Below are 26,564 nucleotides of genomic sequence, written 5' to 3'. Positions count from 1 at the left end.
CCTTCAAAAGTTGCCGGCTTTTGAAGGTTGTTTGGGAATTTAGGTTTATTAATTCAAAAGTCTGAGTTTCTCAGCTTTAGATAAAAAAAAAAGTCCTTGCCTACTATTGCATCCCCATCGTCCGTGGATGTTGAGGATATGTTGCAGGGTATTACTCCAGAGATGGATGACTCGGACCAATACGTCTCGTTTTGACCCTTCCTCTCACCTTATGAGCAATATCTTGACAAACCCACTAATAGTTTCTTTTCCTTCGGTCACATATTTACTTTCCCACCGGTCACCACCATACAGGCTAGATGCGCTAATAATGTACAAACCACATTCTTTCATGAAAAATTGGGAATCAATTAGTATAGTATGTTGTTTGGAATCAAAACTGAAGCTCCACAAGGCTACTTGCGTGACAGGAAAGATGCAGAAAGTAAAACGTACCTAGGCATGACGAGAAGTATTCTGGCTGATGTCAACTCAGTGGCAAGTAGCAGCTATCCAAAAATCTTTTTGGCTTTCAATTGTGTCCCTTGGATCATTAATTAATGAGGAAATGCAGTCACTTGCTTTTGAAGCAGTATTTATACATTGATTTGGGAGAATATATTGATCCATACAAGACAAAATGAAGAATTTGAGTATAGGTTCTTTCATTCTTGCATATATATCTTAGTCGCAATCATTTAATAGTTTGAGAGATTTCTAGATAAGGAGGAGATGCGAGTTTCGAATGGGACCGATTATTCTTGTCAATATTCTATCAAGTTGATGATGTACACAAACCATGCCATGCAATGATAGAATTTTTTTTTTTTTTTTTGAAATTAATCAATCCATAAGACAAGATATTGGATTGCAGAGTAACTCTAAAACAAAAGAAAAGTACAATGGGTTGAAGCATGTAAGCCAAAAGCTGAAGCATCACCTTTATGATGGATGGGTAGGACTGTGTTCAGATGTAGAAAGTTTGAGGACAGCTGCGGAAACATTTTATCAACTAGGTTGCGTTTCGATGCCACGTTATATTTTTATATAAATAAAAGAAGAGTTGGATGCAGATGACCATCATATGCAAATTTTAATGAAGAGTTCGAAAATGTGAAATTCATAGCAGGTCTTGATTTGGAATTGGCAGATTATCAAGAAGATGTCTTGTTCGAAAAAAGTTGCCGTCCGGCTTTTATCAGGAAATGACAAACATAAAATACAACTGCAAACCTGAAAGAACAAGTGTCTGAAGTAAAGAAAATGCATAGTTACCGTAATTATAGTTAATAAGACATGTCCAAAAGAATTTGCGAACAATAGTTTCAATGATTAACTGACTTCAGCTTAATTTTGTTTTAAGGTTGATAAATTCGAGACAAATTTGAAAAACAAGGAGGGTAAACAATGCGGTGTATGTAACAATGCGGTGTATGTAATCCGGTAATGATTCCAATTCCCGAATACCCAAACGCCTTATTGCTGCTCAACCGGATTTTGAAGAAACATCCACCACATCCTGAACAGAAGACAATGGGCCCAATCTACATTTTCAGTAGCGCGTTGTAGAAACCCGTCACCTGACTTCTAGGTCCATCACCCTCTAGCCCCTATCTTTTGAGTGCGGACTTGGTTTTGGGCCAACGCCCCAAGTCTCATTCGTCCGCTCTCTCTCCATCGCCGTCTTCTCCATTGCAGCGTCCAGGTTTCATCTTTCTCCATACCTATACATAGACAACCTATATTTATATTTGCATTACATTTTACCATTTGTATAATAGATATATTCATAAGCTTGTTTTATGGTACTGGGGCTCCCTATTCAAGTCTAAAATTCAATATAAAAGAGTATTTTTTTTGAAGTCCCATTGAGGTAAACAGCTCAAAAATCGATGCTATGCATTCATTTTTGAGAAGGGAACTTCTAATATGTACAGGTCTCTGGGTCGAAATCGGCTCATCTACCGGGCTCACGTAGCATACTACGTTAAAACTGGCTTAGTTGATCAAGCGATCAAGGTGTTCGACGAAATGACTCAATCAGATTGCAGAGTTTTCAGCATTGACTACAATAGGTTTATTGGCGTCTTGATTGCCCATTCACGTTTTAACTTAGCTGAACATTATTATACTGAAATGCAGCCGAAAGGGTTCTCTTTGAATTCATTTACATATTCGAGGTTCATTTCTGGTTTGTGTAAAGTTAAGAACTTTGAGCTGATTGATAGGCTTTTAGTTGACATGGATAGGCTTGGTGTCGTACCGGATATTTGGGCGTGTAATATATATTTGAATCTTTTATGTAGTGAGAGTTTAGTGGATTTTGCTTTAAAGGTTTTGAAAGCAATGGGAGAGAAGGGGAGGGAGCCTGATCGGGTAAGCTATACTATAGCAATTAATGGGTTATGTGGGGTTGGGCGGTTTGATGATGCAGTTGAATTGTGGCATATTATGATTAAGAAAGGCCTTAGTTTGGATAATAAGGCTTGTAGAGCACTTGTTTTAGGATTGTGCCAAAATGGGAAGGTTGATTTGGCATATGAGCTTACATTAGGACAAATGAAAGACAAAGTTAAGTTTTCCACACAGATTTACAATGCACTTATTCATGGGTTTTGTAGAGCTGGTAGGATTGATAAAGCACAAGCAATAAAAAGGTTTATGAAGAGAAATGGTTGTGAGCCAGATATAGTTACTTACAATGTGCTTCTGAATTTCTGTTGTGATGAGGTTATGTTGGCGGAAGCGGAGAAATTAATTGAAAATATGGAGAAGGGCGGAATGGAGCCTGATAGTTATAGCTATAATCAGCTTCTTAAGGGACTCTGCAAGGCCAATAGAGTTGATAAGGCTTACAAGTTGATGTTGAATAAGATGGAGGCCAGAGGCATGGTTGACGTTGTGACTTTTAACACTATCATTAGTTCATTGTGCAAGGTTGGCCGCAGTAGGAGGGCTTACGCGCTACTAGACGAGATGGGGCAAAAGGGAGTAATACCTGATGTTATAACTTTTACAATTCTTATAGAAGCTTCTCTGAGAGAAGGTAATTCTAGCACAGCTAAAAAGCTTCTTGACCAGATGACTGAGATGGGCCTCATACCAGATCGAGTGTTGTATACTGTAATAATTAATCATCTGTGCCAAAGTGATAGTGTAGAAAGGGCTCAGAGTATTTTCCGGGATATGATTGCACAGGGTCTTGCCCCTGATGTGGTTTGTTACAATGCTCTCATCAGAGGTTTCTGCAGAGCTTCTAGAGTTGATGAAGCCATGCATTTATACGAGGACATGAAAACTAGAGGTTTGCATCCAGATGGGGTGACTTTCGGATTGATCATTGGAGGTCTCCTACAGGAAAAAAAGATTTCATTGGCTTCTGCAGTATGGGATTGCATGATGGAGAAGGGTTTTACTCTTGACCACAAATTGTCCAATACCCTTATCAATGCCATGCATTCGAAGGACGCGTCCTATATGAATATCAGACATGGTTTGTACCGAGTTTGTCTTTGATGACTTATTCTTTTGCTTGTTTCTGCATATATGTGTTGCTTGTGAAATCTAGGAATCTTAAATTTGACAAAATTTTTAATGTCATTTAATTTTAAATGAAAAAGGTAATTTCAGATAACAATTACACTTGTAAAAGTGGACCAAGAGAAAAGGTTTTTATCTTAGCGCATAGCTCAGCAGAGCTTTAGTTTTCCTCTTAGATACATCATATGTGAGATGATTTTCATGAGGATCAATATTTTTGTTCACTGAGAGTTGATTTTCTTGTGTCAATGTTTCAGGTTGAGTTGTTATAAGATCCTGTGAGAGCTGTTAAGGTAGCACCATTGTATGTCAGTCTGCGAAGCCAAATGATCTTCCTTGCACACTGCAGAAAGAGCTGAACGGTTAGGACTTGGTTGCATTTTCAGCAATGTTGTCTTCCTTAGTCACTTAATTTAGTTCTGCAATTAGGAATACATAAAGATTTATAGCTGTTCCGCCATTAAAAAGAGTGCCATTCTATTGTTTCTTTTTCCTTTCTGCAAACAACAGCCTAGGAAAATAATGGTTTGTTGCATGTTTCACAATTCACTGATCCAGTTTTTATTTTTCCCCTTTCAGACATGCTTTCTCAAATTAAAGCACCAAAGACTGCGTACTGCAAGATTTAATGATGCACATAGAGGTGGAACCTCAGGTGCCCCAACTTCTTACTTTGGTAAACGAATGCCTGGATGATAAAGGTTACCACTTCAGGCGGCTGGCTATGGTTTCCAGTTGCATTGTTTCCTGAACGTGTCTTGGTATTAGGCCAAAATTCAGTATTTCGTATTAGTTCCAGTAAAGTAGGATCCTGGACAGACCTTATGCATGAGAAGAGGTTGAAATCCTTAGCATCCTATGTGCAGATATAATCCCTTCATCATCAATGTGCAACTTTCTCAACCAGTCTCTCTCTTGCAGGTGCAGATATATTTATGTAGACTCTGACGGAGCAAATGGCTACAAGAGAAATGGAAAAGGCAACATTTTCCAGGTTGCAAATTATGCTCAGGAGCGAGCTTGAATCAGAAAGTGAATTGCTGACATGGCTCCTCTTCTTTACAGGGAACCTTTCAAGGTTGTACTGATCATAAAAGGTATCAATTTTATGCAGGTGATTTGTTGGACATAATCTCGATTCTTGAATAGGTTTGGCCCACAAAGCGTTTGAAAAGGAGGCGTGTACGACTTATATGCCCTTGGCATGAAATGATGGCGGAAGGTGCAAAATGATTCAGTAGACTCTAACGGTGCAAATGGCTACAAGATAGCATTAAAGGGCGGGATTTGATCATCTTGGATGTTTGATTTCTGATCTATTTCCTAACAAAATACTGCCACATATAATGCCAATATGGGTCAAGATCTTTTTAAGTCTGAGTGTGTCAATGACCCTTAATGTTTATTAGAGATTCTTTGAAAGAGCTCAGGGCACCGATGGATATGAACATTTGGAAAGCAAAGGAGGAGGACAAGATGCAAGACTCTTGAGAAGTGGGGAAGCACGACATTTTAAAGCATGTATACTTCTACCCAAAAAAAAAAAGATGTATACCAGTCCTAAGATTAGTGACTTGCATGTATGGATCTTTAGAATGGAGAGGAATTTCCTCACAAGTAAAAAAGTAAAACTTGGCACGAAAGGAACATTAGAAATAGTTTGCTATACCAAAAATTCATCCCGTAATGTTGCATTCAAGCTTGCATGATATTTGTCAATTTATTTTCTCAATTTGTAAGGACTGATGATATTATTGTTAAGAGAACCGATACAGGTAATATGATGGAGCAAGCAACACGCGATTCAAAACCATTATTATTAATCTTACCAACTTCCATGACTTGCATTTGCGTACGTTGGGGGTGACCCTCCTTCGATTATTTTGAACTTTTTTAGACTGGTCTCGTAGCCCACAAAATTCTCTCTGGCCTTCCTTTAGCTTATTCCATTTCTACTGTTAGTCCTGGTTTTTCACAGAATTCTCTTTTGATAGTAGTGCATGTCTCGCTGGTCGCGAGACGAGACGGACACGTGCGGGCTATGTTTGTCTTTTTTTTTTTTTTTGTCAAATATCAACTTCAATATATGTAGGTAAAGGATACAAATTAGTCTGCACAGCAGATTTACAAAAGTCTGGCAACTGCCAGGAAGTCATTGTGAGCTTCTTTGTGAAGCCACACAGGGAAGGATTGCTTCCACCTAATTTCTTGTACCACGCTAACTGCTAACTTAGCTAACCTGTGACTACACAGGTTCATTTCTCTCCTAATGTGAAAGAAGGAGCATTTCCAGAATGAGCGACTCAGTTGCCTTATGTCTTCAATTAGCATGTCCAGTGAGTTTAGGCCCTGACATCCTATATTGATCCTGTCCACTACAGCTTTGCAGTCAGAGAGAATCAGTAGGGATGTCATGTTCTCCTCTAAGGCCTTGCTCAAGGCTGTTCTAATAGCCATAGCCTCCAGTTCTGCAGCATCTCTAGTTCCTGAGTGTGGGATGGACCAAGTTGCCAGAATCTTTCCATTGTTATCTTTAGCTATGATTCCCACTCCAGCTTTCGTTCTTGCCTGGTTCATTCCCGCATCCGTATACATAATGGAGCTATGCTGTTCCATTAGACCAATTAACATGCTCCTTCTGTCATCTAGGGGGGGCCTGAATTCCCTGTCCCTCTCAGTCCTCCTACCTTCATCCTCATATTCTAACCATTCATCCATTGCTTTTTTGTTTATCTGGTGTCCCTCTGTTGATGCCTGGTTAAAATTTCCTTCATTTCTTGCCTTCCAAATTTGCCAGAGGAAGTTTGCTGTAATTTCAATATGTTTAGTTCCCTCTTCCCTTGATCTGGCTCCCTGCATATGTTCCCACCATCTCCAAAAGTTCCATGTATAGTCTTGAATGCCGTCCCATGCAACAGGGAATATTGCCCAGGCCATCTCTCTTGCTTTGCAATGAAGTAATGCATGTTCAATAGTTTCTTGCTCTTCCCCACAGCACTTGCAAGTCGGATCACCCTTGCCCGTCCTTCTAAAGATTTCCTCATTAGTTGGAAGGATGCAATGGAGACATTTCCACAAAAAGTGCTTAATTTTGTGTTTGATGTTTAGTCCCCAAATCTGGTTCCATACCTTAGAACGTTCTTTGTTTGTGCTGGAGTTAACATGCGCCTTTTTCTTCTCATTGGTCTCTTTGATTCGCTCTTTGGCCCTAGCATAACCAGATTTAGTAGAATAGCAGCCATTTGCTGTATATTTCCATTTGAACCTATCCTTTTTGTGGAATATACTGAGAGGAATTGCCATGATTGCCTCTGCCTCCTCCTTTGCGAAAAGTCCTTGAATAATGTCCTTGTTCCATTGCCTCCCTTTAATCAGATTGCTAACCTTGCTCAGTTGGTAGCCATTTGGTTTGGGAGTAGAGATTCTTCCACTTTTTGACCCCTCTACCCATCTGTCTTCCCAGATTTCGACCGTGGATCCATCCCCAATTTGCTTCCACATCCCACTTTCCAACAATTCTAATGAGCTGTGTAAACTTTGCCAAATCCAGGATGCCCCAGCCTTTACCTTAGACTCAAAGATATTTGAGTTAGGGAAGTACCTGCTTTTCATGACTTTGCTAACTAACAAGTTGGGCCATGTAAGGATTCGCCAAACTTGTTTGGCTAGCAAAGCTTCATTGTAGCATAACAGGTCCCTAAACCCAAGCCCACCATTCTCCTTCCTCTCGGCTATATCAGTCCACTTCTTCCAATGCATCCTTTTTTCCCCTTCGTCATTTCCCCACCAGAATCTGGCCATTAACCCACTTAGCTCTTTACACAAGCTTTTGGATAATCTGAAAACAGACATGGCATAAGATGGGAGAGCAGTAGCCACTGCTTTTATCAAGACCTCTTTCCCTGCATTACTTAAGAGTTTCCCTTTCCAACTCTGGGTTTTAGTCATCATATTTTCTTTAATAAACCTGAACACACTGTTTTTGGTCCTTCCCACAACTAAGGGTAACCCCAGATACTTCCCTTGTGTAACATGTTGGATTCCACCTAACCTTTGTAAAACCTCCTCTTTCTCTCTGCTGCCTGTATTTTTACTGAAGAAGACCGCAGACTTGTTGATGTTGATTTGTTGCCCTGATGCTTTCCCATAGGCCTCAAGTATTTCTTTTATATTTCCTGCTTCATCACCATTAGCTTTACAAAAGATAAGTGAGTCGTCAGCAAAAAAGAGATGAGAAACTTTGGGGCCTTGTCTTGCAATCTTGACTCCTGTGATTTGTTTGTTACGCACAGCTTTGTTAAGAAGGTTAGAGAGCCCTTCAGCACAAAACAAAAAAAGATACGGAGATAGGGGATCTCCCTGCCTAATCCCTCTCGAAGGCCTAACATACCCTCTCTTAACACCATTAACGTTAAAGGAGTAAGACACCGAGGACAGACAACCATGCATCCATCTAATCCACAGAGGGGCAAACCCCATCTTACAAAGTATGGCATAAAGAAAATTCCATTCTACTCTATCATATGCTTTGGAGAGATCAAGTTTAATGGCCATGTACCCCTCTTTCCCCTCTCTTTTTGACTTCAGCCAGTGCATGTATTCATGTGCTACCATGACATTGTCCAGGATTTGCCTATTTGGGACAAAAGCAGCTTGGGAGTAACTAATGCAGGAGTTAAGACAAGGTTTGAGTCTGTTCACCAAAACCTTAGAGATGATTTTGTAAAAAACATTACACAGACTAATAGGCCTAAAGTGAACCAGGTTGAGGGGGTTGTCTATTTTAGGAATAAGGGTGACTAGGGTCTCATTGATAGCTTTCGGAAGGCCACCAGTGTGAAAAAAGCTTCGAATAACATTCACTACATCTATTTTAATAATATCCCAATATCTTTGAAAGAAAATTGGAGACATACCGTCTGGCCCAGGAGATTTGTTGGAGTGCATGGAGAACACAGCACTCCTGATTTCCTTCTCAGTGACAGGTCTGGTAAGTTGCAGGTTCATCTGCTCAGTGATAGTCTTAGGAATACCATTTAATATCTCATCAAATTCTGATGGCTTCGAGGATGTGAACAACTTGCTGTAAAATTGAGCAATTTCCTCCCCAATCTCATCCTCAGTTGCACACCATCCTCCCTGTTCCTTCTCCAGTCTGGAAATTCTGTTCCTTTTCCTTCTACCCTTCACGACAGCATGAAAATAGGCTGTGTTCTTGTCCCCATTTTGAAGCCAATTGATTATTGCCCTTTGGTTCCAATAAAGTTCCTCTTGCTTGTAGGCATCAGACAATTGTTTCCTAAGCATCCTAATGGTTTCTTTATTATCACTACCATGTCTGGTCCTCAAAGCTTGAATCTCTTCTTTGATCTTTTTGATTTCTATCCTGCTATTTAACCTCAACGTTCTGCTCCAAGCTGAGAGGGACATCCTACATTGCTTTATCTTCCTGCTGATTCGCATACCTCTGGACCCCACTTGATTTTTGCCCCACGCCTCTTGGATTAAGCCTTCTACTTCCCTAAATTGTAGCCATCTGGGATCAAAGTGAAATCTCCTTTTTGGCTTCCTAATTCTAGGTTCTGTCTCCAGCAGGATGATGTTGTGATCAGAGGCTTCAACCTCAATATGAGTTACTCTTGCATCTTTAAAAACCTCACACCAATCAGCACTTGCAAGAGCTCTGTCCAATCTCTGTTTAATTTCGCCCTCACCCTCCCACAGGTTACTCCAAGTCCAAGGTAGACCCTCAAACCCAACATCCAGGAGCTCATTTTTATTGATGAAGGCTTTGAAATCAGAGAAGGTCCAATTAGGTCGTATTCTGCCCCCCCCATTTTTCATCATTGGAAATAATATCATTAAAATCGCCCATTAAAATTTTGTTTTTACCCCAAAAAGTGTTCCTACTACACAAACAATCCCATTGCTTTTTCCGAATTTTATCGTCAGTGCTAGCATAAACAAAGATGCACCACCAGTTATCAGGTTCATTATCATCCTTCACCAGGAGTTCAATGGTAAAAGGGGTAGATAAAACATTCAAAACCTTTGTGGTGTTTTTCCAAAAAACAGCAAGCCCACCAGCTTTGCCAACAGGTTCTACTAAAGCCATTTCCTCATACCCAATTTTCCTTTTAAAACCGTTCAAAAACTTTTTTTGATTTTTTGTTTCACATAAAAAAATAATGTTAGGGGAGTGAAGGTGAATTACCTCCTTAAGACAGGGAATAGTCAAGGAGCTCCCTGCCCCTCGACAATTCCACGCCGCAACTATCATGTGGACTCGGGAGACCAATTAAGGCTGGCCTCCATGACCTCAGTATTTGGTACCCGTTCGTATCCTTGCGTCCGTCTGGTTCTCTTTGCCAAGCCCCCATCAATTTGCATATGGTTGGCTTCCTCCTCCTCCTCCTCTGGTGATCTCCTCTTTGCAGCTACAGTTGTAGTGTCAACGTTCATGTCCATTTCTGAAAGAGGGAGCCTGCATAGCTGACTTTGTTGCCCTTTGCCATCTTTCCTGGCTACCTTAATCTGCCTCCTCCCTTTATTTCCCATCGCCCTTCCTGCTGGGATTATGCTGTTTGCACTTTGGATTGCAGCTGACTGATCTCCGATAGAATGCCCGACATCGGTGGTGTTTCCTCCTTCCTTGTTAGTTTCAAACGAAATGTCCATCTTATCCTTCATGTCCTGTTTGCAGTCCTGCTTATACCGGGGACTTGTTGGAGTCAATTTACAAGTTGGGCTTACATTACTTTTGACTTCCCCTTGGGCCCACTTGCCTCCTTCCAGTTCTATTGGGTTTTCAGAAATGGCCTTGCTCACCTTTTTTTCCCCCCCACCCAATTTTGAACTTTGATCGCAGGTTTTCTGGTCCCGCTCATTGCCTGACAAGACTAAGTCATCTTCCCTCTCATTCCTGGCAATCTTCAGTCTGTCAATGGCAGTTCTACTGGAATCCAGATCTCTTACCTGGTTAACTAAGTATTCTCCTTCGAACAGTAATTTCTGTGCAACCGCATTCATCGGTTCCTTTGGATCTTTAGGGAACTCTGATCTGTGTTCTGTTCTCTTTATGGGTGATGCACCCTTGGCTTGAGCTCTCATCCAAGGACCAAATTGAGGTTTGGAGCTGCCCCTAATTGTCCCTGACTTGTGCCTACATGATTTGTCACCGTGCCCAATTACTCCGCATCCATAGCAGAAATCCGGGCACTTTTCGTACCTGAATTCCACCCATATGCTCTGGCCACCTAATTTCACCACCGTTCCTCTTAACAGTGGCTGGCCTGTATTAAACACCACTTTCAGCTTTATGTGTCTCCCTTCTTTGCTGCCCCCCATCGGGATGATGATGTCCTCCACCTCTTCAAAGATACCACCAATCTTTACCCCTATTTCCTTGGTGATCCAATGTACTGGCAGGTTCCAAAGTTGAACCCAGATGTGGGCTTTTTGGAATGCCTCCCACTGGCGGTCTATGCCTTCCACCCACGGCTTGATGTTTAGGAGTTGGTTGTCAATTGTGTATGGTCTTCCACTCAGAACCCTTTCCATATCCATCCCATCGGAGAAGTTAAATTGAAACAAATTTGCTCCAAGTTCGACCGCTACCATGTTCTTTGGATAACCCCACACTTTGCTGACAAAGTTCTTCACTCCTGTGAAGTTGGTGATTCTTTCCCCCATCACTCTTCCAAAAAGACTTTTCCTGCATTCTTCCTTACCTATATCCTCATCCACTCCATCCAAGCTAATTCCTGAACTTTCTTTGTTGGATAGATCAAATCTGTCAAACACATCCACAAGTTCATCAGCCATGATTTTGCGATATTCAATGGTATTCCAGAGTCTTCACTCGATGACTTGCTACTTACCAACCTGCGCAAGAGAAATAAAATCAAGAAGTGTGAGTTAGGCTTGTACCCCCAAGTCTCAGAACCTAGATGAAAGGAAGTTATAAATTAAAGCAGAGATTTTTAAGATGTTTTCAGAGAGAGGAAATTTGTTGTTGTTTTTTTTTTTTTCCAAAACAAGGAAAGATGACGAGAAGATTTGAAGGATCTTGGGTAAACTACTGAAGAGCTAAAGAGACGGGATCTAAGAGGGTTGGGTTTGGGTGTTCTCAAAAGTTTTCCTGCTCCCACTGAAGAGGAGGCGAAGCTCTCATCGTAGAGAGGGAAACTCTCATGTAGAGAGGGAAACTTGACTGTGGCTAATTGCGGGCTATGTTTGTCGGAAGTGTTATTTTTCATAAATATGCAATCCAAACAAATGATTCTGAAATGATTTTCCTAGTAACACTTTGTCTTCTTGAACTGTAAATATATAATACATTTTAGCCTTTGTGGTTACCTTGTTGGCAGGATTAAAATGAAGTTATATTTGTATTACCAAAATATCCCTAACCAATTCTTGAACACATACAACTATTATAACACAATAAATAACAATTTCTTCAATATTTGTTAAATCCATTTAAACGTAATTAAACCATATATTTGACCTTTTAACTATAAAAAGAACTAAAAAATCTGCAAAAAGGAACTCTAAGCAACTTAATGTGTTTATCTCAATGCCAATAGTAATGTTTCCTTTAGATGAAATAAAATTAGTTAGTACATTAGGAATGAAGATTATTTGATAATTTTCTTAACTTTTTTTAGTTGTGTTTTTATATGAGATAAAAATATGATTAAAGAAAATAAAATATGTAATGAAAAATGTGTTTAGAGAATCTCAATTTTTTGCATTTTATTGACCCGTGAGAATCTTGTAAAAGTTGCATCGTAAATGAAAATTATCAAGATCAATCCGTTTATAATCTAAAAGAAAGAGAAGCAATAGAAAGCTAGTGTGGGAGTTGTGGTATCTTTTACGTTCTTTTTGCCCCAGAATATGATTTTTTCAATTACTTGGTATTTTTTCTGATAACACGTTTCATTTTTCGACTAAACAGGTAGCATCAATCTGTAACCATTATGTATGGGCATTAAAGTCATCGCATCAAATTTGGATGAAAAGTTCATCATTAACATTTGACTAGTCAATGATCGGAGTAAAGTGTATATATTTGAAATTCACGGGGGAAAATATTGCAAAGATTCAAGATTAGGTGTGCAAACTGTAATTAACCAAATTACTTTTTACTAAAACAAAAATTGCATCTGGAATGAGGAAAATTGGTCATTGACAGATAATAGAATCGAAAATAAACCTTGGGTATGTTGACTATGAAGGGGTTTATATGAGAATTCCTCAATGAAGACAAGCCTCTACTTGCTGCAACCATATGACACAAAGATGAGAATTGCTTTTCTTAAACATTTTACTCTCCTGAGTGGAATCCGACTTGCTTGACATGCTTGCCGATTCTGTATTCTCCACAGTGCTTCCATGCTAAAATTCTGCGACTGTATCAGCATAGCAAGAGATGGAATACTCCAAATTTAAAGGGAAGAAGGCATCAATAAGAATAAGATTTTACTTGCCTTCTATGCTTAACTAATCTCTGATTCTTTGCCTTTTCATGATTCCATCCAATTCCACGAACTCTAACTCTTCCTTGAAGCTATCTCTTCACGTGGGATCAATCCAGAACAAAGCATTTCTCTTCATCATCTTGGACGTCCCAGCTTTAACCTCCACAACCACCCATGTATCCTCAGCATGAGACCAACCCCCATTTTCTTCCACAACCACCATATCCACAGCTCCAAGAACAGAGGCCAAGGCTGCCGCCGCAAGGCCCTAGACATCCTGATGGCCATTTTACTCAGCCTTCACCACGGCCACATGATACCCATCACCCTCATTTCCAACCACCCCTCCAGCCACGTCCATCCAGACATCACCTGCCGCAACCAGTTATTCCACCCAAAACCAGGACTCATCGTAAACATGGAGGCGAAATGCCCCTACCGCAGCTTCATCAGGGAGGACATCATTTCGGCCAACATGGTGATGACCCAGAGCAGGACCCAAGGTCGCAACAAGGGCAGGGCCAACAGCGGCCATCTCCTCTTCCAGTGAATACTACACGTAAGGCTAGACCTGTAGCCTGGATAATTGCTGCATTTTGTACTCTGTTTTGGATCATAGTCATAGTGGCAGGTCTAGCAGTACTGATCATCTATCTAGTCTATCGCCCAAGGCTTCCAAAATTCGACATCTCAACGGCAACTCTGAATGCAGCCTATCTTGACACGGGGTATCTTCTCGAAGCTGATCTTACCATACTAGCAAACTTCACCAATCCAAACAAGAAAATGAATGTGGACTTCAGTTATGTGATAATGGATCTTTATTATGAATCAAACTTAATAGCTAGGAGATATGTTGAGCCCTTTACGGCACATAGGGGTCAATCCATATTTGAAGATATTCACATGGTTACTAGTCAAGTTAGGCTTCCCATTGCTCCAAGTCAAGGTCTGACGAGGCAAATGAACAGTGGAGGAGTGAAGTTTGACGTGAAGGGTCTGTTCAGAGCAAGGTCGAACTTGGGTGGAGCGTTGAGGTATTCTTATTGGCTGTACACCCATTGCATTATAACACTAACTGGTCCTCCCTCGGGTGTATTGATAAGCAAAAAATGCACAACAAAGCGTTAGAAGGAAACTTGACAAAGAGGTGAAAATTGGTGAGCTAAAGAATCTATTTTGTGGGAGAGCCTAGTTTTAGCAACGGCTGATCTGCAGTTTGTCATTTTCTTGGTTGACATGGATGTCATATTCTGTCTTTAAGACAACTTGGATTTAATTTGTCATCTAGTCCTTTGTTTGAATAAGATTTGAAACAAGTTGATATCTACCCGAAAAGCATGTCAGAAGGGGCTTCCTTCCTGGAAGATTATCATCTTTTCCAGCTGCCTGCAATAACCCAAAAAAGTAATTGAGATCAGGCATTCCAACAGGAGCAAATACTGAATGCGTCTGCGAGTTTGATATTCCATGCAAGGTTTCTTCTTTCCATTCAGCTCGTACTCTTCCTAGTCTGTTTCGTCTGCAAATAGTTGACGCACTACTAGACACTAGCATACAACGACGCGAGGGTTATTTCCTCCTCCTTGCTTCTTAATTAACAGCGAATAATTCACCAAGCAGAACACATCGTACACGAGCACATCTATGGTAGATCTGGTTATCAAAGTAGATCAGAAACGGCAATCTGATTGTATTATTTTTGCCTCTTATTTTGCGAAACTCAAAGCCATTAAAATCTCCATAATTACCACTTCAATTCTCTGAAGGTTTCTCTTTTGTGTACTGACAAAAAATTGACCAAGAACATTTTACAAGATGAAGAATATCCAATATGAATATCATAGTACGAGCAAAGATCTCAATATATTGCAACGGATTATTTACTATATCACGGATTCAGTCGCAAATCGAAACCATATTCGAAGTACAAATTGCTCACAATTTGAATGGTCTCTTCCACTTCTAAGATCTTCGGAATTGATCTCTAGTAAAGAAGGGGTGCCTCAGAGCTTCATGAGCCGTCATCCTTTGTGAAGGCTCATACTTGAGGAGCCCTTGCAGGAGGTCAATGAGATCCCCAGCTGAATGATCCACATGCTGCATCACTAAATTCTGCAATGCTAATAAACTGTAAGTAGAAGCGAGAAGAACAAAAAGTAGGATCCTCAAAGACCATAAAATGAAAATGAAAAATATAAGAAAGACAAAACATGACAACCCACCTGAAGGCGTGGCAGCTTCATGACAGCCTTGATACTTTCCCTGGAGGTTGCACCTTCAGGCCAGTCAAGTCTACCTCTTCGTACAAATTTCTCAGCATGTCGGCTACATCAATCAAGTAAAATTTTAGCCTAAGGAGAGCCAACCATAACAAAGATATGAACTTCAGCATCAAACACAAACAGGCCACTCACTCCACTCTTTTCAACATGTTTTGTGGCAGAGGCCCAAGTACTCTCTCCATCATGGCCAGGTGCTCCAAATTCTCATGTGTTTGAAACAAAGCTTCACCCTGCCGAATGAACAGAGACTTGTATGATAAATATATAGCATTTCCTGCATAAACTCTCTTGAGCAACAGTATGCAGCTATTTAACGAACTGGTAAATTAACTACTCAGTCAGTCAAAATACCGAGCATAACTCCACCAAGATACAACCAGCACTCCAAATGTCACAAGGATAACTCCAACCTAGACCTGAAACAAACAGAAAAATCACCACTGAGTCACTTTCAAAATATGTAGGTCCATCATCACTGGAGCAAAAGGACATCACCGTACCAAGAATAACCTCAGGTGCACGATAGTGTCTAGTAGAGACAATATAGTTATGATCCTGGCGCTCATATGCAGTGCTACCAAAGTCAATGACCTTAATAGCACTTGACTTCGGCAACCTCTTATAGACCGACCCATCTCTTGATGACCATGGCGCAACCTGCAAATACTGACCGCCAATAGAACTTTTAACAGCAGATTGAAGGGAAAAGCAAAAGGGAAAAAAAGAAACAGAATATACTGAAGATGGAATATACAATACCCAGAGATGCAAAACGCACAGAGACCATTAAGAAAGCAAGGAACTACAACTGTTGTCGGAATTTAGAAGCTTAATGTACCTTGTAGTCAGGTACTTTGATGTATTCAGGAGAGACAAAGAGAATGTTCTCCGGCTTCAAGTCAGTATGAATGAGACGCATATCATGCATAACTGCAGCAAAAATCAACATAAACACTCATAGCATCACAATCTCATAAAAACAAAGCTCGTGACATTACAAAACTCAGCGGAGCAAAACATGCAGCATGAAAATAACAAGTTCAGATATAACACCAGAAGATCAGAACGGAAAAGAGAATGAGATGGAAGCTACAAACACATAGGCTACCAAAGCAAACAGCTTCATATATCCTACTAGAGAGTAAGCGACAGTTTTGAGACACACATGCTACACATTCCAATAGTTGTCTGCCAATCTCACGGACTAGGTCAACCGGGAAAGAGCGGTAATGGTTTTTGCGTAGAAAATCGAATAAGCTTGGCCCAAGCTTCTCAAACACCTGTGAAGACCATTTAAATACATTCACAAGCCAAAACCCCCCAGAAGATTTATAAAGTTAGAAAATCATATTGGTATACTTACTAAACAAACATGGTTACGATAGTCAAACCAGTTCCGTAATTGGACACAACTGCAAGGAATAAACTCACTTAACCACCCAGAAATTCACAATTGCGTGAAGAAAAAGTCAATTAAACATACTGTGGAAAACAGTGTAGAGGTGAGCTTACCGGCCGCCACTCCTGTCATATCGCCCAAGCAACTGGAGCACATCAATTTCTATCATCGCTGCTTCACGATATTTCTTGATGCTTCGAACGATTTTAATTGCAACCATCTCCCTGGCTTCCCTATCCCAACATTCTAGCACTTGACCAAATGTACCTGTCACATTAAAGGAGCATACTCTCCATAAGAGGAGAAATTATGCGGATAGACCATAATAGTTATAGGTGTTTAAAAGGATCTTCTATAGAAGTGTCAAGACTTACCTTCTCCTATCTTTCTTAGAATCTTATCTGCAAGCACAAAAACAGGGTAAGGAAACTAACAATTTCAACCAGACAACAAAACAGACATTAACAACATCAAAAGCATATTTTCAAAGAGAACTCTGTTAACATAACAATAAAATAGTTTTTAGATGCACTCTTCTAGGAGAAGCCCTAAGGTGAGGACGGGGTTGACCAAAGGATCATTTGATTGGACAGCACTATCCCGATCACAAAGCAAGACATCATTTATTTGGTCATCGCACTCCGGTACTATAGCAAGGAGCACCAAGTAAACCAAATGAAATAAGGGTTCCTCAATTTTCTCTTCTACCTAATAAAATTCCAAAAGTTTCCAATAGCAATGCAGATTTTAAAATTATATTTTGAAGTTGTATAATGTCTCCATTACGTTTCAATTTTCCTGTATTGATCATTCTTACCAACCTTTTTTTTTTGTTGTTGGGGGGGGGGGGGGAGCTTAATCGTCTTTTAGTTAGTTCTTTCTTCCCTCTTCATTTTCCTCTCTTCAAAAATACTTAGAAAGTTGACTGAAGAAAAATGTATCGAGAAGCATGCAGAAACAGAATCATCACATAGATGTACAGATGCCTAAATTTGAACAAGAAAATAAACTGTAATTACAGCGAGTAGTTAAATTCTCTCCAAGCTCAAACATGTAATGTCCATCTTTATCATCATCTCGCCACGGGGGAGATCCTCTTTGAGCCACTTCCTTTACATATAGATTACCATGGTCTTGGGGTACCCTTGAATGCCCAAAGCTTGACACATTGCCAACCTCTTGCCCATAATATATTCCTGATTGGGCCTACACACAGCCATTCATTCATATTTTGCCAAGTAAATATCAAATAAAAGCTTTCCCTCAGCTACTGATTACATTTCAAATCAAATACTTTTGATCTCCCTCAAAAGCAACATGGACAAGAAATTACCAAAGTAATTATCAATCATAAAGTTTTCAGAGCTCATGAGCCAATCTTATTAAGGGCTCGTTTGGGGTTGCGGTGGCTTATTGAAAAGTACTTTTCTAGTAGAGCTTTTAATAAAAGTACTTATCAACTCCTTAAGTGCTTTTAAATATATTGTTTGGAGATATAATTCAATAAGTACTTATTGTATTCGATAATGTGTAATTTGAAAATTTTTAAAAGTGTTTATCTCTTATTTGGTTCATAATATAGGATAAGATGATTAAATTTGATGTTTTATTTTTTAAATCACAAAATCTACTCTAAAAGCACCAAATTTAAGCTTTTGCTAAAAGTGCTTTTAACTCTAAAAGCTCTATAGGATGATATTTACCAAACACTTTAAAAGTACTTTTAAAGTACTTTTAGCACTTAAAAGTACTTTTTTTCACCAAAAGCACCGCAACCCCAAACGGGGCCTAAATAACAACACTGAAACAACAAAATAAAAAGAAAAAAATTAAATAAACATTTTTTTTCAGACAAGAAAGAATTTTTAACAGGTTTCCTGCTAATGCTCGCTTAAAAAAGAATTCTGATCTTCATTAAGTCCAACTTAGCCTTCTTAAAATTCAAAAGCCAAGATTTTTATCTCAACTAGACCTGATATATATCATCTCAAGAAAGAGATCAAAAATATATATCGTTGAATTTCAGAGTGACGCATAAGAGGGACCAAAGTAATCACCATACACACACACACACACAAAAGAGCACAAAGATAGTCAACTGCAAAATTATAAGGCTTCCATAAAAAATCAATGAAAACAACATGTTTATGATATCAAAGTTGCATTCCCAGTCAATATACAAATGAAACATCCGATATGCAAAACTTGTACTTCCTTCTTTTTGTCATATTCTCGAATTTTCATTTCTTGATATTAGTTAGTTAATCAAGCTACAAATTCTAGAAAAACCATAATTGAGTAAAAAAGTTGCCAAATTTATTGACACCCCTGCTAAAATGCTTCAGAAAATTAAACTAAAAAATAAATCAATAAAAGGAAGTGGGGGAAGAATTTTACCTTCGGGGTATGAGATGGGTCCCAAGCTAATCTGGGCCGCTTATTTGGTCTCCGATCCATATGAGAATGTGGATAATCCGACATGAACTGCATTTCCATAGATCAATTTTGGCTCGAGCATAGAATCAGAGAAAGGGGGTTTGAAACCCTAACCCTAGATTAAGGGCCAAAGGCTCCCTGATGTGATTGAGGTGTATCAGAGTTCCTGGAGCTCCAGACCGTTGAGATTTATTCGGACGTAGGATTGACTGGAGGATCAATCCAAGCCGTCCATTAAGCTACGGTTAATGTTTGGTTAAATGTTGGTTGGGTTTGTCAACTGTGGTTGAGTTAATTTTATCCATCTCTGTATTTGCTTAATTTGTTCTGGTGACCCTTTTGTTTTGGATATTCTACATGACCACTGAAATTATTCATCCTCCCTATTGATGCCATCTTGTTCTTTTTTAATTTTCTTTGTCTGGGAATGCTCCAAATGTTAATCTCCTCGCTTGTGATTTGTGAACCCATGTCCTAAGGACAAGAGCACCAATGATAGAATTTCACCGGATTGAAATTTTAATCTGATCAATTTGTTTTACAATTTTAGTTATGTCCGTTCGTTTCACTAGATTAGAACTTATGCAAATAGGAACTAAACTATAAGATTATTAAGGTGATAAAGAGTTGTAATGTTAATTGACCATTTGAGAAGATGTAATCAACAAAATTTTATGCAATTGGTTTTGAGGATTGCTTCAAATTTCAAAGCATAGACGATGATTTTACAATAATTTTCCCAAATCAAAATTCTATGGATATTGGTAAAGGAAAAATTGTGTCAACAGAATTTTCTACTTGAACCTAAAGTTTGAAACACTATTAGTAACTAGGTAACTACGTGAATATATATATATATACTAGTTTTTGGGCCCTGCGCTTGTGTTGGGGTGATGGATTTTGTTGTGTGATTGAGAGGATTTTGTTGATGGAAAGACCAAGACACCCCACGAAATCATCAGAATTACCATCGAAACCGGTCCATAACTGCACTGTAGCTATTCCCCCTTCCCCCTTTTATATATTTAAGATATATATATATATATATATATATATATTAATCTTCTTACATCCTTTCCACCCACCATCAATTAAGGATTCGAATCCTGAACCTAACAGCCCTTCTTGCACCCGTTCCACCTCCAATTGACAATTCGAACCTTGAACCTAAACAAACTCTCTTAAGAGCGATTCCCTGAATTATATGTTATTCATTCTGCTCTAAAGGTGTAAGTTTTAGACCAGACCTAATGATGCATCTTCACTTTATGATGACATGTCAACACTAGCCATAGATCAGAGATGCATGTTCATACAATCAAGGCAAAATGTGAGCCATCTTGAAGAATTAGCGAGGATAAACATCATGGGGCCAAACTGACGCTCAAAACAATTGTAAATGATGGAGATTCCTGTCTCCTGAACAAAAAGTTCGCTTGATGTTTAAGAGTTCGTGTCTAGTGTGTACAGGTTAACAAGATGGCTTCATCCTTCACCTGACCAAGGTCCTAAAGAATGAATCTACTATACACCGCTGTTGTCTAACAGCTCTGATCTTGGAAGATTACAATGCATACAACTGGGCGAGAAAACAAAATACTGTATGAGAGAGAATCGTAAAGTAGAAATTAATAAAAGAAAAGGAATTACTAGAGTAAAGGTTCAGAAAGCTCCATTTCGTTGGTATTTTCCTGCTGTATTTCAGCTCCGTGGAAGCCTACAAAATCTAACCCAAGCCATTCCCATGGCCAGCACATATATCTAGGCCTGGATAGGCCTGATCTCGATGTTTCCCTAGTATCCAGCTCGTCAAGCTGACGAGTCAGTTCTTCCACTCTATCCCTCAACCTAGTTGCCCTTATATCTGCCAATTTCAAAGATTTCTCAGCCGCGTCCCTAGCAGCCATGGCAGCAGCTGCTGTTTCTTCTTTGAACTTCAGCTTTTTCTCAGCCTCAATGACAGCTTGCTTGGCCTCTTCAAGTTCCTGGCGTATGGCTAACAACTGCAACGATATTCAGAACAATGTCAGCAAAGTATTATTGTTGACATGGTCTTTCCTAGAAGCATATATCACAACTTATATGAACAACTTTTATGATGCAGAGAAAAGAGCTTTCCATTGTGCCCAAAAAAAAAGGGACGTAGAGCAGTCATGGACCAAGTATTCTCAAACTTGCATGAATATCCCAAAACCTCATTTTTAAATTTGTAATTCTAAACTTTGTTAATAATTTTCAACAAATGTGCAAAAAGTACCCAATAATTGTAGTCTCATATTTTATAAAGGAGAAAACTAGCAATCTATAGGACCCAATCACGACAATGGATCATTTTCAACTTTGAGCCATACAGTAGTATTGCTGGACTATACTAGCCTTTTTTTTTCTGTTTTTGTTTGGGAAAGAGACTATACCGTCACGTCCTCACATTCACTCAAACGAGATATTTCTGGAAGAAAACGCATCAGTCTCCCAGAATGGGAGCCTGAAAGGTTACATGATAGAAGAACAGAAGTCCCTCTCTAGCAGTAAACTTTTACTTTCTCATTCATGTGATGGTCTAATTGTTTTGGCCGGGGGAAAATGGATATGCAGACTACGGAGACGCAAGGGAAAGGGGTGCTAAAAGTACAGGGAATTTTATTTTAAGCATCCAAACTAACAAAGATGAACAACAGCAATATGTATCTCTACCAAGCATTCCACCCAATGATCAAAGTACAACATAGAGATTCTTTTTTCTTGAATCAAGAAAAAAGATAGAACTACTAAAAAGATCTCTTGACAAACCAGATAGGGCAAATCATATTTCTGTATCTTAAACAACTACAATTAACTCATCGTACTTAGATCAATTCATAGAGATAAGTGGCAAAAATCTACTAAGGTTTGTAGGAGGTGTGGGAAAGATGTGTCGAATGCCCATGCATAGATTTGGCATGCTTTTGATGACAAGGAACCAACTTAGGAGTTGATTTGAATCCTATCGAGTTTGTTTCCTGATTTTCACCAGCAGGGGTATTTTAGTAATTTGGTTAGCTGCAGGAATTTTATGTTTATGGTAATTTTCTGTTTAATAATTATTTTTGTGTAATTAGTATTTTCGTTGTTATGGGGGAATAAGAAAGCTTAGCTTTCTACTAGAAATTTATACTAGTTAGGAGTCCTAATTAGGATTGGAGTTGGCTTTGTTCTAGTACCTACAAATAATGACTTCTCCACAAAGGGAAGTCAGATTTTATCATTAATAAAATTTTCCTGCCGGCTCAATGTCTTTCTTAGGATTGTGTGATACATCCTACTTTAGATGTGACGCCTAAAGATTCCTAGGAGTGATTCGTAGAATTGCTAATCAGATTTTCATCTTGTTAAGCATATTTTCTCACCCTATTCCAAGTCGCTATTTTAAATTCGAGTGAAATTCCACATCTGAGCTTTTCTACAAAGCTGTTGTGCCTACCAAGTCTTCGTGCTGCATCATCAATTCAGCCTTGCTTTTATACATATCAAAATGGTACAATAAATATTATTATCACTACTGAGCTTCTCTCAAGCACAAGTGTTCCTTCTTTTAGGTTGGCATTCATTTCCATCATGCTTGGCCAAATGTCCTACTATTCTATCACCAGTAAATGGCAAAAATGATCACTAAATTATCTAAAATGGCACAGTTTGGTCACTGAACTGTGCAAACATTTTACTCATTACCTGAAAGCATTAAAAACAAAAAACACCCAACTCCTCAGAGCAAATAACTATAAATGTTATTGTTGTACACCTCTTCCATCAAAAAAAGGGGAACAAAGAAATTCAGAATTCACCATCATTTATTCTTCATGCATAAGCACTACTACAAGTAAGATTGAAATAGAAGAAGAAACTGCAGGCAACACATATAAATCATGTAATAGTACTCCTGGGGTGAAGGTAGTTATCATATAAGTGGAAATCTTTAGCAACCCTGCGCTCAAATTACACTGCATACTCAGTAAAGTATGAAGATGCCAAGTGAAAAGATGTGATAAAGGCATACAGTGTAAAGGTCCAAAGTTAGAATCAGAACAAAAATTACCTGTGACGTGTACTCTTGTTCAACAGCTTTACCTGCATCTGCTTCTTGTTGTGCAGCCACCTTCCACCTTGTGATTTCTTCTTCAGCAGCAGAAATGTCAAGCATAAGGCCTTCAACCTAGATTCAATTAAGAATATCAATTTAGAGTTACTTCAGATGTACCAATGAAAAAGACTACAACAAAAATAAGGGCCAAATGCCAGTCAATCTCTGGAATATGAAACTACATAATGGTAGAATAGCATATTGAAAAGAACAGCAGATATACTAACATTAGAGTTTGCAACTCTCTCCTTCTCTTCAAGCTCATCCACACGCTGCTTCCAATGATTGAGCTCTTTTGTTTGAGATTCCACTTGCTCCTTCAATAAATTTGACTCTGCCCTTAATTCAGCAAAGAAATATGTCACAGAGAGAGAGAGAGAGAGAATGACTGATTGTTAGCACAGGAATTTGCTGGCAGTATCCTGAATTTCAAAGAATCTACATGCACCGGAAGAGGAAGGAGGGGGGAGGGGGGGCTCAAAACAAATTAACTCTACAAGACATACAATTTACTATAGATGCTGGAAAAGCCTTGATCAAGGTTTCTTTCCATAAAGACCACAATTTCCTCATCATTCACTAATGAAATCTTCTCTGATATGTGATTATTTGAAAACAAACCAAAAACTTATTACCATGTCTATGAGTAAGCTAGTTTGGCTATTTCTTAACTGGAATGGGAAAATTTAATAACAGCATTCTGTGTCATGTAATTTCAATCTCAAGGAACTTCTGAAGATGCAAAAAAGTCAAGGTGACTTTTATTGTCTATCTCATTTATCAACAAGGCAATGCCAATTGTAGATAAGGGCAGTAGGGCTAACAGAAGGTACCTTAGATCATCCATAGAATGCTTTAGCTCAATGATCTCAACCTGAGACTGTTTAATGATATTCTCCAAAGCACCAGCCTTCATTGATGACATATAAGAATAGTCAGTAAAGAAGAAATGAAAATTCAAAAAGTCATTCCAGAATAATCAAGGCAACCAAAAAGAACGTACTTACCAAGGCATACACTTCATCTTCCTCTGCATCCACAGGAATAACTCCATCACTAGGAGCTGGAACTTTGCCCTCCCCAAGGTGATTGCTGAACTTGTAATCTATGCCAGCTGCTTTTAGCCCATTTTCTGCAACTTTGAACATTTCATTTGTCCTTGAAGACAAATCCACAGACGTTCTCCTCGACAAAGTACTTCTCAACAATGATCCGATCTGTTCTTTCTCCCTCACCAACTGAGAAACCATTTCATCTCGACTTTTGACCTCCCCATTCTTCTCCTGTATCAAATCTCTCGTTCTTTCCACAACAAATCTACTAAGTTCATATATAGACTCCATTCCTGCCAAAGATGCCTTAATGTTCTCCTCCAAATCCGTTTCTTTTGCAAGAAACAAAGATTCCGATAACTCAGAGTACTTGTTCGCGTCCACTATTTTCACAACATTTGATATCTCTTCATGTATTTTGGTAACATAATTCAACTGTTCGATCAGTAACGACCTCTGCAACCCCATTTTCGATTCCATGCTTCTCAACTTGTCATCGTACTCAGTCACCAAGTTCCTCAATCCCAACTCTTCCCTCTCCATCACACTATGCTTCTCGGCCCATTCCCTTTGCATTTCAACCAATTTGTCATCCTTCTCAACCACTGATCTCTCCAAACTCTCAACTTCCGAGCTCTTCCTCAAAACCTCCTCTCTCAACCGACTTATGGTGGCCTCAAGCTGCGAAACCTCAATAGCGATCTCGTAATTCCTCTGCTCCATCTGCTCTCGAGTCTCATTCCGCGACTTTGTAGTCAATTCAATCTGTCTCAAAAGCTCTTCAACAATCTCATTAGTCCTCTTAATTACTCCGTAAGCCACTGCGGGCAATCCAGAGTACTTGTGCGACTTGGGCAATCCACCAGCTGTGAAATTCTTGAAATTGCTCACCTTTCCTGATATTTTCTCAATCCCACTCACCAACATCGATGCAGCAGTCTCAATCTCCGACCTCGACGAATCTTTTGCTTTCGAGACCTCCTCCAATTGCTTAAAAACCTCATCTTTACCCTTATTGGCTTCCACCAATTCCGACGTCACTTCCTCAACTGTCTTCAACGCTTCCTCTTTCTCCCGCAACGCTTCGTCCCGCTGTTTTGAGCTCTCATCACGCTTTCGTATAGCTTCGTGAGCCAGAACTTTAAGCCGATTGAACGATACCTGCAATTCCGATTTTGAATTCTCCACCGCCTCCCGCGCTTGCCTCTCCCGATCAAGCTCCACCAGGAGCTCTTTAAATTTCTCGACGGAAATCTCCTCCGGCGCCGTCGATTTTACATCAATCGACACCGGATCGTCCTCCTCCACGTCGCTTAATACAGCATCCTGCTCTTCATCACCGGCCCCCGCCATTAATTACTGAACCCCAAAAAAAAAGCAAAAAAGAAAAAAAAAACCTAATTTTCCACTGACAAATCACTTCGCTACAACCGGCGGCTTCCGAAGTCTTGCTAACGTCAATAATTGTCCAAAAAAAAACAAACGGGGAATTGATAACTTAAATCAGATATTAAAGAACGACGATTTTCAGGTTCTGAAAATGCGGGTGAAACTTGAGAGCCGAGCTGGAGATGCAGAGGATCCAGAGACAGCTAAACCGAGACCAACTACCAGTCGGGGTTCGGTTAATCGGGTTTATTCTTTACTCGATGCATTTTGGCTTTTGGCTTATTGATTATTGCGATGGTGACGCGTGGGGGGTTTGGACGGCTGGATTGGGAATTAAAGAGAAGTTTTTGGAGTTATTGGTTTTCTTTCTTTTCTGGTGAGTCAGAGTCACGGTGACGGAGACTGACCAGCAGATGACGGAGCGGAGAAGGAAGCTTCCCGCTGTTGGCTTGGCGGGTGCAGGGCTATGTCAAAAATGCGCCCCGGTGGGGGAGTGGGACCTGACCTATTGATGATGTCGAATTTACAGTAGTATATTTGTTCCCTGGATCCTTCTTATAAGTTATAACCTCATTCAATCAAGGGCGAATGCTTGAAAGTTTCCCAAGAACTTGCACGGTAATAAATGGATCAGGGAATTTCCAAGTCAACTTTTAAAATGTTACTATAACTTTGATGTGAACTGAATTTTATTAACTTATACTATAACTAATTTAGAATTACATTAAAATTATAAGAACTTACATTAAAAATCATTACAACAACTGAGCTGTGCTGAATTAGACGGAATAAATCAACAAGTAAAGCATTATTATTGACTAATTAATAGTCCCTTCATGCAAAACTGGGAAAAGATAGAAAAACGAGAAATATTCATCTGAC

General features: G+C 39.4%; 5 protein-coding genes across 11 annotated transcripts; 2 read left to right on the top strand and 3 right to left on the bottom strand.

Moving 5' to 3' along the window:
• The first annotated feature begins 1,600 nt into the window (after window positions 1-1,600).
• LOC113753828 (pentatricopeptide repeat-containing protein At1g13040, mitochondrial) lies at window positions 1,601-5,270 on the top strand. 5 transcript variants are annotated; one of them, XM_027298086.1, is made up of 5 exons: window positions 1,853-3,472; window positions 3,777-3,881; window positions 4,099-4,357; window positions 4,441-4,513; window positions 4,634-5,270. In XM_027298086.1, the coding sequence occupies exons 1-2, from the start codon at window positions 1,909-1,911 to the stop codon at window positions 3,779-3,781; spliced, it is 1,569 nt and encodes a 522-aa protein (XP_027153887.1). In that variant the 5' UTR covers window positions 1,853-1,908; the 3' UTR covers window positions 3,782-3,881; window positions 4,099-4,357; window positions 4,441-4,513; window positions 4,634-5,270. The 5 variants fall into 5 exon arrangements, 4 of the variants coding, with proteins under 4 accessions (XP_027153887.1, XP_027153885.1, XP_027153886.1 ...); XM_027298084.1 differs by having other exon boundaries at window positions 4,441-4,551; XR_003465087.1 differs by lacking the exon at window positions 1,853-3,472 and adding an exon at window positions 1,601-1,684 and having other exon boundaries at window positions 4,441-5,270.
• Window positions 5,271-5,643: 373 nt separating this feature from the next.
• LOC113752740 lies at window positions 5,644-9,634 on the bottom strand. Its single transcript, XM_027296811.1, has 2 exons — window positions 9,439-9,634; window positions 5,644-9,308 (listed from the first exon to the last, which is right to left on the bottom strand). Exons 1-2 carry the CDS (start codon window positions 9,632-9,634, stop codon window positions 5,644-5,646), a joined length of 3,861 nt encoding a protein of 1,286 aa, XP_027152612.1.
• A 3,544-nt stretch (window positions 9,635-13,178) lies between these two features.
• Window positions 13,179-14,135, top strand: LOC113752739 (NDR1/HIN1-like protein 13). The gene has a single exon (XM_027296810.1). The coding sequence runs from the start codon at window positions 13,179-13,181 to the stop codon at window positions 14,133-14,135; it is 957 nt and encodes a 318-aa protein (XP_027152611.1).
• Window positions 14,136-14,730: 595 nt separating this feature from the next.
• Window positions 14,731-19,259, bottom strand: LOC113753982 (serine/threonine-protein kinase AFC2-like). 3 transcript variants are annotated; one of them, XM_027298272.1, is made up of 12 exons: window positions 19,086-19,259; window positions 17,708-17,894; window positions 17,063-17,089; window positions 16,802-16,955; window positions 16,653-16,701; window positions 16,455-16,569; window positions 16,128-16,219; window positions 15,790-15,955; window positions 15,641-15,705; window positions 15,422-15,519; window positions 15,230-15,332; window positions 14,731-15,119 (listed from the first exon to the last, which is right to left on the bottom strand). In XM_027298272.1, the coding sequence occupies exons 1-12, from the start codon at window positions 19,182-19,184 to the stop codon at window positions 14,970-14,972; spliced, it is 1,305 nt and encodes a 434-aa protein (XP_027154073.1). In that variant the 5' UTR covers window positions 19,185-19,259; the 3' UTR covers window positions 14,731-14,969. The 3 variants fall into 3 exon arrangements, with proteins under 3 accessions (XP_027154073.1, XP_027154074.1, XP_027154075.1); XM_027298273.1 differs by having other exon boundaries at window positions 15,790-15,946; XM_027298274.1 differs by lacking the exon at window positions 17,708-17,894 and having other exon boundaries at window positions 19,086-19,167.
• Window positions 19,260-20,506: 1,247 nt separating this feature from the next.
• On the bottom strand, window positions 20,507-26,146 carry LOC113753903 (coiled-coil domain-containing protein 150). Its single transcript, XM_027298177.1, has 5 exons — window positions 24,249-26,146; window positions 24,075-24,151; window positions 23,469-23,580; window positions 23,197-23,313; window positions 20,507-21,127 (listed from the first exon to the last, which is right to left on the bottom strand). Exons 1-5 carry the CDS (start codon window positions 25,644-25,646, stop codon window positions 20,774-20,776), a joined length of 2,058 nt encoding a protein of 685 aa, XP_027153978.1. The 5' UTR covers window positions 25,647-26,146; the 3' UTR covers window positions 20,507-20,773.
• Window positions 26,147-26,564: the final 418 nt, after the last annotated feature.

This window comes from Coffea eugenioides, chromosome 11, assembly GCF_003713205.1.
Source record: "Coffea eugenioides isolate CCC68of chromosome 11, Ceug_1.0, whole genome shotgun sequence".
Classification (NCBI taxonomy): Eukaryota; Viridiplantae; Streptophyta; class Magnoliopsida; order Gentianales; family Rubiaceae; genus Coffea; species Coffea eugenioides.
The sequence above is the reverse complement of the archived record's forward strand: the minus strand, read 5'-3'. Positions and strand labels throughout refer to the sequence as shown.

Coding starts and splice junctions, on each gene's coding strand:
- LOC113753903 (XM_027298177.1), bottom strand. CDS start 25,646: ATGGCGGGGGCCGGTGATGAAGAGCAGGATGCTGTATTAAGCGACGTG. Junction 23,581..24,074: donor CATTCTATGGATGATCTAAG/GTACCTTCTGTT, acceptor TGCTGAATTAAG/GGCAGAGTCAAATTTATTGA. Junction 23,314..23,468: donor AGAGAGTTGCAAACTCTAAT/GTTAGTATATCT, acceptor AATTGAATCTAG/GTTGAAGGCCTTATGCTTGA.
- LOC113753982 (XM_027298272.1), bottom strand. CDS start 19,184: ATGGAAATGCAGTTCATGTCGGATTATCCACATTCTCATATGGATCGG. Junction 17,895..19,085: donor ACCCATCTCATACCCCGAAG/GTAAAATTCTTC, acceptor GGCTGTGTGTAG/GCCCAATCAGGAATATATTA. Junction 15,706..15,789: donor TGCACCTGAGGTTATTCTTG/GTACGGTGATGT, acceptor TGTTTGTTTCAG/GTCTAGGTTGGAGTTATCCT.
- LOC113752739 (XM_027296810.1), top strand. CDS start 13,179: ATGTATCCTCAGCATGAGACCAACCCCCATTTTCTTCCACAACCACCA.
- LOC113753828 (XM_027298085.1), top strand. CDS start 1,909: ATGTACAGGTCTCTGGGTCGAAATCGGCTCATCTACCGGGCTCACGTA.
- LOC113752740 (XM_027296811.1), bottom strand. CDS start 9,634: ATGGCTTTAGTAGAACCTGTTGGCAAAGCTGGTGGGCTTGCTGTTTTT. Junction 9,309..9,438: donor TCGGAAAAAGCAATGGGATT/GTTTGTGTAGTA, acceptor CTGATTTCAAAG/CCTTCATCAATAAAAATGAG.